The following is an 11545-nucleotide window of genomic DNA, read 5'->3' as shown; positions in this document are numbered from 1 at the left end:
TTTTATTTTTTTTTATCTTGCCTGGTTAGTCTTTTGTTTGTGAAATACAGAATAAATTTAACAGAGTCAGCTGACAGATTAGGGAGATAAAACAAGCATGTCAGTAATGTGTCATTTGAGCAGCTGTACTGTGACAGAAATAAAAAAGGATACAGGACACAGGTACACAGACAAGTTTCCTGTGTTTCTCTATTGCTGGGACCAGAAAGGACAAAAATACTAAATTCTCAAATATCCACACATCTGGACTGGTTGTTTTGTTGGTACCCAAGCAAAAACTGGTGAATGCCAATGTGCCACTGATAAAAATATCTGTTATTCTTGCATGAGGCCTATGGTCATTTCGACATTTTTGCATTGTCATATTTCATCTTATTGAGCTGTCTAAGAGTCTTCATGACCAGATACTCCAAGAGGACTCAGGGTACCACCGAAGATACAAAGTGTCTGAATTGATTCATTGGCCCACAAACTGTGAGTAGAGTAAAACATAACAATCTCAATATTCAAAAGCACAAGTTGACATAACAGTTTTATGAAAACTGGCCAATATTCACATAAAAGAGACTTTCCATTTTGGGCATGTTTTCTCAAAAAGGACTAACATGATTATATTTACAAATTCACTTCTGTCATGGCAGCTGAAAATGTAACACGTTATTTAAGGTGAAGGGCGCCGTCCAGTGGTGGAGGAAGTACTCAAAAATAGTACTGAAGTAAAAGTAAAAATGCGTAAGCAAAAATTTACTCTAGTAAAAGTACAAGTGTAACACTGAAGACTAAATTTTAAGCAAATTTAAATACATAACATAGAATTTACTAAAAGTTTTAAAAGTACTTGACATTTTTCTCTATCCTTTTCTGTAGATCAGTACTGTAAAATAATTTAAAATGATTACAAATCATGGTACTAAAATCACTGAGAACAATTGAATCACTGGAACAATGCAAGGTCTTTCTTTTACCACATGATATAGTACAAATTTTGAGTAGCCTCTTTTGTAAGCCAGAATTTCTTTTTTTCTATGTTACACTCAAACCCACATCACCCCCTCAAAATAACGACCAATTACTGGACAATTATGAAGCCTAATAGATTTAAAAAAAAAAAAAAAGTATTCTCCCTAGTCAAATATAATACACAGTGTTCAAAGTGGAGGGTGGTGGAGTGTCGGGTTTAAGTGACCACTAGTGGGCTAACATAGCAATAATTTACTAGTTATGGATAATAGACAAAGTGTTGAAGCACTGTCACTTCTAGAATAAAACACAGACCACTGCTAAAAGGTCAAGAAAACTGGAAATAAGTTCAGGACACACAGAATTAAAGAGCCCCAGAAATCCTATAACAAAACAGAAAACATGAGTATAAAGAGCTGTAGTTATCTTGTATCAATTTACTATTTCCAGATCAACACTGGATCATCACATGTAATTCCATTTCAGACTAGTGCATGTGACCTGCCTTTGATAGTTTTTAATCAATCATAATAATAAATCAACAGGGACCACTCTGTCAGAGTTCTCAGGAACACCAAGAACTCCCTTGGCACTGCTTTTTAGTATTTCCTACCATCTTCTCTCCGTTTGCATGACACAAAGAGGAGATATAGGCAGTATAGTAATAAAGTACAACTACAGAGGGGCGACTGTGGTAGTAGAGCAGTTGTCCGCCAATCTTGCAGTTGTTGGTTCAATCCCCTGCTCACATGTCAAAGTGTCCTTGAGCAAAGCAGCTCCCCCATCGTTGTATGAGTGTGTCTGTGATTGTGAGTGCGAATAGGTGAAAAGGAAGCAGTGTAAAGCGCTTTGAATGCTAAATTAGAAAAGTGCTATATAAGTGCAGACCATTTACCATATACAGACAGAAGCCAAATAGGTCAGACTGAAACTATGTTGTGAGGGTTGGACTGTTTGTGCTGACACTGCTGCAACAAATACCTCAATGAAAAGACTCAAATAAAATAATTTCTCCATTCAAAATGTGAGTTTATTTAAAGTACACCAGTAAATGCAAGCAGATAAAAATACAATTTTTCCTCCAAAAGATGCAAATAAGTTTCAGCTGCATGTTCTTGTAGCTTGACTTGTTCGACTGTGTTTAACCTTTTGTGTTTAACTTTCAGTTTTTTCCTCAAACATCTGTGGCATCTCACTTTGATTTACAGAAGAGTAGAGAATTAAAGTGTTTAAGTACCAGAAACTCACTCAAAGCATCCAGCTAATGTCTTGTTACTGTAGTTACTCTCTAAAGTACTGAAATGTGTTGCTTGCTTCAACCATTTCTCTCAAAAAATACACACACTTCAGGCTCTAAAGAGGAAGCGCCATTATTTTGGTGACATGGAGTCAAGACCACTCACTTATCACACCCAAACAAAAGCACCACTTCTCTCTCTCCTGACCTGGAGTCTTACTGGAGCTACAATGACTGCATTCGTCTCCTCAGGTTGGTCCAGTGTGATGAGGACTGAAGACTTTTCTACACGTCCTGCCTGCTGGCCAGAAGGTGAAAACAAAGACTACTCCTCGAAGAAGACTTAAGGACAGTAACAAACCCACCCTGATATCACTACTGGTGGCTAACAGAAGCCAGCCCTGCCCTTTCCAAGGTGCAGGAGTTAACTAGGCCTCACGTGTTGAGGATAGGTTCAGAAAGACATTCCCTCAGAGGTTTTGACGTAATCCTTGAAGTCAGTCGGGACACTCAGCATGCAGCAGACCTGGACCATACCAGACAGAGGTTAGCTACTGCACAATAACTATTCTATCTATTACCGCAGAAGACTAACATGTAAATTCAGGTCTAAATATTTGTACAGCAACACAGTTTTAATATTATTGGTTCTGTAAGTCACCACCATAAAGTCAGGGACTGATTTGGCCAGTTATAGCCAATCTGTAGATCTGTTTCATTCTTTTTGACTGTACTTTACTTCTAAATAACATAATTGTTTTTCATTGAAATGTGTACAAAGTGTTTCTTTTTTTCTTTTTTTTTTTTATAAAAGATTTGGGGCACTTTTGTATGTGGTCAGAGATTTGATATCCTAACTGTGCCTCTGCAACTGATGTCAGAACAGATCAGAATTCATCAGTTTCTTTTTAGCATCTCAGTTCTCAGCACACATTAAATAGAGCTGAGACAAATCAGATTTGCAAGTACTCCACACTATATTAATACAAAAATGATTGTCTTATTTTGCCTTTTTGCCAATTTTCTTGTTTTAGCACTTGTGTGAAAATCTGATCATTATTTAAGTCATATTTAAGTAGTACAAGGTACCAATTCAATATCAATTCCTAAAACAACCTACACTGCTGGTTTTCAAAAACATCAAGTACCTGTCTGAACTTGGCTCGCAGCTTCTCAATGTCCTCCTGTAGCTTGGCAGACTGCGGATCATCATAGGGAGAGTTCTGGATCAAACCCAGGAGCGTGTCCAGGGCTTTCACGCGCTTCCTGATAAGCACACAAACACATACAGACACAACATCGTTTTTGTTAGGAATCACAGAAACAAGTCATGTTCAGAATCAATAAATCTTCTTTGACCTTTGTCAGCTTACACAAAGTATCTGTATCAGTGTCACAATGTGTCAAACCACCTGGATTAGGCCTGAGTGATTACTCCAACTTTATTTACAATGTTGGCTTCCAACGGTTATAGACGACATAACAATTATCGTGCCACCTTCAGTTTCATGTTGATGTTCTTGTTTTGTCTTTACAGTTGTGAACTTTCATCCCAAACTGCAGCAGATGTACCACAGAAGAGGCAAAACATTGAACCAATAAGATATACAATGTTGATTCCCCCCCCCAACAGTGGTCATTGTCAAACTCCAGTGTGGGTCTTTAGAATTAAAGTAGGAAAAAAATAAAGCACAGTATGGCCATGTTGGCAGAAATGTCCTTTTATTGCCGCGTCACTTGGGTGAGAGCAGGGAATCAGACAAATAGTAATAAACATTAGATCATGATGCTCATGAGTAGTCATAGTTAAGTGGTTTTGTTTGGTCCAGATCAAGAGGACAGGAAACTTATGTCTAGAGAAACCAGACTTCACTTTCCCCAGAATCTACTCCTTGGCCCTAGGATCTAATGCTAACCATAAACTGTACTGCAGCGAATATGAGAAACAAGTGCTTGCTCAACATTAGTGTTCAAAGATGAGTAAACACACAAACACGCATTATTTTGTCCTACAACAAATAGTAAGGTTACCTCATGGTACCACAATGACAAGGTATTATGTCACTATGCCTTGCACTACAATTCCTAATGAGAGTGTCCTCCACAGCAGAGACAGGAACTGCAAATATCTCCACATATGTCTGCAAATTTGAAGTTATATGCACAAACTTGTTTTATTTCTCTTTAACATTACTTTTGCAATAGTATGGATATTTTTTTTACTATCACAAGGTAATTAAATTCAGTGACTGAGGATTTTATTGTAGGTTTGTTCTTAACATTGGATCTCCTGAATGTTTTGTTTAGGATCGTGAGCAAAACTTACTTGATCCCTTTTAAGTCTTCTTTTAAATGCGCCACTAATTTATCCTCCACTACTTGTACCCCTTACGTCAATCACATGAACGTTTCCGTAGCAACTCTCTAGGATGGATTTAGCCAGATAAAAGTTTGTTATCTTATATTAATTAAGCCACGGGCCCTAGTACTGATGGTCTGGTCTTCCAGTTATTTAAACCGAAGCAGAAGGCAAAGCCTTGGAGATGGAACCATGTTTGTAGGTAGGCTGTGAGACGTATAAAAGAAAGGTGAGCATCTTGTATGAGGAGAACGTACCTGGATTTGACATCTGTGTTGTGTTGGAGGAGACATTTCCATGTGATGGCAAAGCCATAATAGAAAGAAATCTGTATGTCAGAGTACAAGAGACCTGAGAGGTCAGATAGATTCAAAGCAACACACCAAAGAAACACATTATTTACCTTAATGTTACACAAGAGTCATTATTCATACAAATACACTTCACAGTTGTGCTAAAAAGGTCATATAATCATTTACCTCTGTGGACAGCTTGGCCCCGTGGGTAGCGCCATGCCTGCGGCCATTCTGCAGTCCTCGGTGGGTCCCCTTCTCAAACCCTTGCCGGTAGCCCTCACCATGGAACCTGACAAACCACAAAGTTTTACTACTCTAATATGACTGACTCATTCTTAGCGTGTCAACACGCTTTCATAGAATGCGGACATGAGTTAAAAAAGACTCACACTCGCTGGTCACTTTATTAGGTAAAACTGTACTACTAATTCTACTTTTATATAATTGTATAATTTTTTTATAATTCATTTTTATAATTTCTCAGTTTTTAAGTTGACATTGTCAAAGGTGATAATTTCAATTTATTATTGAGGTCATAGTGGGTGGTGGGCTGCATTATATTAAGAGGTGGTTTTGATGTTTTGGTCAGACTTTTTAAACAAAATGAGGGTCAGTGAGTGTATTTTACTAAAGAAATAAATGTAATAAATAGGAAACAGCTGCAAAATTTTATTCACAATAATAATAAGAGATCTCTGATGGCTGTTCATTAAAACTATTACAACTAAAACAAGTGTTGGTAGACTATATGCATCCTTAGCTGTAGGCCTACAAAGCCATTTGCATCTATCACAACTGTAACAGCAAGTTAAGATTTGTTTAAAAGATCAAAAATCCAATTCACACACACACTTTAACACTTCGTTGAAAACCGATAATTCGTCAATAAGATTCCTGTATAACCCTACATTAAATGGTGTTGTAGTGAACTACCCCATTAGTGGGTAGGTTATTACCATTTTTTTTTCTTTTTGTGTTGCAATTGTTTTTTTAGTGTCAGTAAACTAATATGGTTACCCTGTATTAAAGTTTGACAGGTCCAACAAGAACGGGACTTCTGGTCAGATGGCGAATAGGGCACACAAAGTTATATAATATATATAAAATAATATATATATAATATTAGTTTATTTTATTTCTATTAATTAATTTTTAAATAACTTTTTCCAACCTCAATTTACCTTTTAATGTCCTTAAATAATAACCTCAAATTTCTATCAGTGAACGCAAGAAGGGGCCTAAGAGATAATCTAAAAAGAAAAGCTATATTTCTGTACTGTAAAAACAAATCTCCACAATCTCCTCCAAGAAACCCCAAACTTTGGTCAACTCAATATGAAGACAACATCATTTTCAAATGGCTCAAACAGATCAGCTGGAGTTGCAATTTTATTTAACAATTGCCATGGGAAAGTCATACCAACTAAATCTAGTACTGATGGTCATTGGATTTTCTGTGATCTGCACATTGAAAACGTTTTACTAATATTAAGCAACATTTACGGACATAATACATCCCAAAACAGAGACCTTCTCCCTCAAGTCAAAGAAACTGTTTCATAATTAAGGGATAGGTATGCCACAGTAAACTTAATAATAGGTGGTGACTGGAATATGGTCATGAATGAAGGAAATGACAGATCCCTAAGCAAATTCACAGTCCTCCAACCAGGTCCCATTATGGTAGACTTTTGCAACAGTTTGTATCTGCATGATCCCAGGAGAGAGAAAAACCCAAATTACAGACAGTTTACCTGGTATAAACCAGACGCCACAAAAGCATCTTAGACCAGAAATAGATTTCTGGTTAGTAATGGACAGGATACTTGGTCATGCTTCTAAATGTAATATATCCCCAAAGCCACTTACAGATCACTGCTGCATTGATCTAACGATATTACCCTCACCTCAGATAGACATAAAGGATACTGGAATTTTAACACCAAGTGTCTAAAAAATTATTTATACTGCAAAAATATTAAAAATGTAATTACAGACACTGTAGAAGATGAACATTGTATGTCAATAAATGGGAATATTTAAAGTACAAATACAGACAATATTCAATCTCCTTTGGCAAATATAAAAAAAAAAACTGCAAACCTTAGAAGAGGAAAATATTACAAAAGAGATCAACTCAATATGTATAAAAGCTTTACGCATGTATGGATTTGGACCAAAATCTTGTAATATAATACAATGTTTTTATGATGGTACAACTAGTTTAGTAGCACTTTCTCAGGGCATCTCCCCTCATTTGCACAGTAAATAGAGGAGTCAAACAGGGATGCAACATTATCCCATTTCTATTTATTTTGGCAGCAGAAATAATGGCCATCCTTATTAAAAACTCCAATATTGACAAACTGAATGATTTTGATGATCAAATCATCATAAGCCAACTGGCTGATGACACCAGAATCTTTCTGAAACATCTAGATCAAATTCCCTAAATCCTAGACCTAATTAACATATTTTCGAAGCATCTGGTTTAACGGTGAATCTCAATAAATGTGAGTTAATGCGCATACATGAAAGTAACCTTACAGAAGCTTATAACATTCCAATCAAAACATCGGTTAAAATATCTAGGTATCCATATCACTAAACACTCTTTGGCAGAACACACCGAACCAAAATTGAACTACTAGTTTACTGCATGTACTCTGAAGCGTTTTGGGAAGGCTTCCAAGTCTGGATCTTTGGCGAAATTGAACTTCCTGCTCCTCTTAAAGGGGAAAATATTATTTTTGGTATTAATCTGAAGGATAAGAAAAGTGATGTGGTACTTAACAATCTGATGTTCATGGCAATGTTTTTCATACACGCATCCAAATAGAGGAAACGAAAGCCACTCTTTTCTGTTTTTAAAAAAGGACCTTGTGGACATCTCTGTTCTTTAAAACTGATGAAGAAAAAACAAGCACTTCTCAGAAGCAATGACGACATAGGCAATTTTTTATGTTTATTTTCTGTGTTGGTTTACATTTACCATAAGTTATTTATATATATATATATATATATATATATATATATATATATATATATATATATATATACATACTCTCCACCATATCTAATTTGAGTTATCAAATATTAATTCTTCCAATGTGCCATAGATGTACGTTTTACTGTTGTGCCTTCATGTTTGTAAATTGCTATGCAATCAATAAAAACAATAAAATAAAATTTAAAAAAAAGGTCCAACAGGAACCGGCAGAGTTCATAAAGCAGTGTTACAACAATCCCGCTTTCCGTTAGATGCAGAGTCAGCTGTTCAGGGGAAGCTTAATGTTGCCCATGTTTCCTGACCGAGAAGTTCACAGTCCTGTGTCTAATAAGACGACATTCAACTTTAACAAACTCACCTTTCATCCGCCAAAAGAATAGTGTCAAACAAGTCTTCGTTATCAGAGCCGCCAGTCATCTCTAGCTACTTTACTAACAGCTGTGTACGTCAAGAGCCTTAACTAACCTGTATCATCTACTGCTGTAAACCTGCTTCTAACCACTTACCACAAATTACTGAACGGTTTACATCCGGTGTCATCCAGCTCCGTTTCCTCCAACATCAGAGCGGTGCTGCCCTCTGGAGGCCGAACCAGAAATGCGGAACCGTCTTGTTTTTCTTCTTCTTTTCTCTTTCCCTGTAATAATCAGCAACATTCCGTATATTTTTTTTCTATATTATATATATTCTATATTTACAACAGTATGTTAATATACACATCATTTGTCAATGTGCACATGGATTTGTATAACAAAAAATGTAATGTTTACATCGTTTGATGTAAATTGTGTAAGCGATCTAAGGATGTCATAAAAAACAAAAATTAAAAACGAAAGTAGTACAAGTCAGATAGATTTAGCTGTTTTGATCTAAATGAGGGTTACCAAAATTACAGTGTAAAAACAAAAAGATTTTTTCTTACAGTTATATTACATATTTAATGACTTATTTATTAACATGAACAGTAAACTAGATAACCACAGGGCAAAATCAATTGGAAAAAAGACATTTAAAAAAGAGATGAGATAAAGATTATAATCCGCAAAAGGAGCAATTGGGTGAAACTCCAAAACTAAATTTACATAAAAATAAATTACAAGAATAATAATTAAAAATAATGTGAAGGTGTATCTCTTTGACTTTGTTGGGAACAAAAATGTTATTGTGTTCAGTCCAAATCTTATCAAAATTACAAATTTGAAAATGTTGCCTGTGTTTGTGGTTGCATTTTAGTCTAAAATGTAGACACGTAGTTTTCTTGGCATTTAAATTTTTTTATCTAATAGTGGATTTCAGATGTAGTTTAAAGTCGGTTAATTAGCTGCTCAAATTTCCTTTTATGAATAGTGTGTTTAAGTGTTTCAGGACAACATTTACAAAAAACATACATTATATAATATTCAACTTTAAATCTTTGTACAATTTATGTTTTGCTAGGGTGTATTTAGTGAATAATTTAAACATGTATAATCTTTTTCTTCTTCTTTTTCTTCACATACAGACAGGCACAATGTTTAAGTTATCAATTATACCCTGGCTTCTCTTCAAAAATACTTGCACGTATGGTAACATTGAAATACAGTAACAGACCACTTGTTCTTGTCCTGCTCATATTCAAAAACAGTTTGGGATGACCAGTGGTGTGTTCTCAAACATAGGATGCTGGATCTCTTACCTGAATTGTATTGATGGATAAGTTCTTCACTCATTAAACAAGATTCCTAAAAACTTTTTTTTTTTTCCAGAAAAGAAAACAAAGAAAACAGATCTCTTTACTGCTCTGAATTTTAGTTCAACTTTGTCTAACAGCAGATGGTGCTGTAAGCCCAGAGAAGAGATAATAGGAGCTTTCTGCAGCAGGCTCCAAATCTGCTGAACTAACTGGTCTAAAGATTTCCAGTAATGTTTCATATTGATGCTACTAGGAAAGAGCAGGTGCCACCACATTTCTGTTTATCCATGCTTTCTCTTTTGACAGCTGTGAAAACACACCTGGAGGTTTTGGATATGTGACCATCAACAACAGTAATGGAAATTACTGATTTTGTTCTTCAAATATTTCTCTAAGGCAGCATGTCACTGGTCCTTTCACTGTGTGGACACACGTACACCAGACTGAGCAGCAGATAAACAGAAGAGACAGGTGCTGTCTGGAACAGCTTGCCCCTACCAGGCACAGCCCCATGGGCCTGAGAGGTCGGGGACCCGTTGGCCAGAGGGTCTTTCTTGTTTGGAAGAGCTCAGTTAGACTATCTAACACAACAACAAAGATGCAAAACGACTCAAAAATGATGAACGATTACCTCAAACTAGCCAATAGAGGTGCAACAAAAACAAAAGCAAGAAATGTAAAACCAAATAGACTTAAAACTATCAAAAATAAAGGGTGGAGGGATCCTTTCCTTTGGTTGTATTCAGGGTGTCATTTTCTATTCTGTACGTTTACATGTACATGACAGCTAAGGCTACATTACCTACATTTTACTAGGTTCTTCCTTGTGGAGGGGCACTTTTTCTTTATATTTTCAGCTGATGATATCCTGCTACTGTGTATGTACCCAAATAAATGACATCACAATCTTATCACAATCACAATAATCAAAACAATTGATTATGTGGATTTTATGTTTTGCCTTGGCATTGATTTATATATCTATCTATCTATCTATCTACCAGCTTACCTAGTGACTTACTGTTAGACTATATAACTGCATCTTTTTACTATGACAGCTTAGAAATAGTTTGATTCTGTGCTCAGGGAAACATGAAACCAATATGGTGCATTTCAAAATATTTCAATTTGAAATAATAATTATGCACCATGAAATCTAAATTCACATGTACACAAAAGATGTCGAACTGGACGCGACACAGTTAACAACACAAAGCATGTTTAGTTCATGTGTTTTAGTAGTGCAGCACATTTGCTCACATTTATTCAAACAACTAACAAGAAATGAAACAGAAGCTTGTGAGGCCCTTGGGGTCAGGGTCCCCTGAAAGGTTGTCTGGCCTGCCTGTTTTTGCAGTTTGTACATAAAGCAACAACTCCTAGGCCACCGTCCCTCTGTTGCATTTTGTGTTCATTAAGTGACTGCTACTGGGTACATAAACCTATAGTATCTCTTCTGCAGCCTTGGTCTTTAGACTAGGCCTTTTACATAATCCTGTCATTGTATTTGCATACACATTCATACAACTAGACAGGATTTTACATGGAAAAAACCTATATCTAATATTTCACTGAATATGATTTTCTTACCACTGTGGTCCATGCTACAGAGCATATTACATATGTACCTACTCTACACTGATCAGCCTCAACAGTAAATGCACTTGGCTGTGGACAGGGGTCATCATGAGCACTCTGACAAGTCTGCAGGTCATCAGCCACATACACAAGTAAGTAAGTTGTGATGCACTGTGTCTTCTGATATTTGTCTATCATAGCCAGCATTAAACTTCTCCAGGCTTGGCCCTGTTGTAGATAATTACAAATGAACCCAACGTGTGCACCAAATGACATCAACCTGCAACTTTGGATGAGTTGGATCAGTCAGTATTCGTGTGTGGGTACATATTTGTGATGTGCTGCTACTGGGCACGTGCAGACTCAGAAACACTGGCAGACCTCCAGGGCAACACAGCTGTGCAAATGGCAGCTGTGGTGCTTTGTTTGCATG

General features: G+C 36.3%; 1 protein-coding gene across 1 annotated transcript; it reads right to left on the bottom strand.

Moving 5' to 3' along the window:
- On the bottom strand, positions 1-8386 carry lto1 (LTO1 maturation factor of ABCE1). Its single transcript, XM_067495202.1, has 5 exons — positions 8221-8386; positions 5036-5141; positions 4814-4884; positions 3346-3463; positions 1-2723 (listed from the first exon to the last, which is right to left on the bottom strand). The coding sequence occupies exons 1-5, from the start codon at positions 8277-8279 to the stop codon at positions 2652-2654; spliced, it is 426 nt and encodes a 141-aa protein (XP_067351303.1). The 5' UTR covers positions 8280-8386; the 3' UTR covers positions 1-2651.
- Between the last annotated feature and the right edge of the window lie 3159 nt (positions 8387-11545).

Source organism: Channa argus, chromosome 2, assembly GCF_033026475.1.
Source record: "Channa argus isolate prfri chromosome 2, Channa argus male v1.0, whole genome shotgun sequence".
Lineage (NCBI taxonomy): Eukaryota > Metazoa > Chordata > Actinopteri > Anabantiformes > Channidae > Channa > Channa argus.
This window is presented reverse-complemented; position numbering and strand designations above follow the sequence as displayed.

Bases quoted from the DNA above. Each gene is read 5' to 3' on its own strand.
- lto1 (XM_067495202.1), bottom strand. From the start codon at position 8,279: ATGACTGGCGGCTCTGATAACGAAGACTTGTTTGACACTATTCTTTTG. The intron at 5,142-8,220 runs GTGAGTTTGTTA...GTGGTTTGTCAG, and splicing joins ATTCTTTTGGCGGATGAAAG to GTTCCATGGTGAGGGCTACC. The intron at 3,464-4,813 runs GTACGTTCTCCT...TGTGCTTATCAG, and splicing joins AACACAGATGTCAAATCCAG to GAAGCGCGTGAAAGCCCTGG.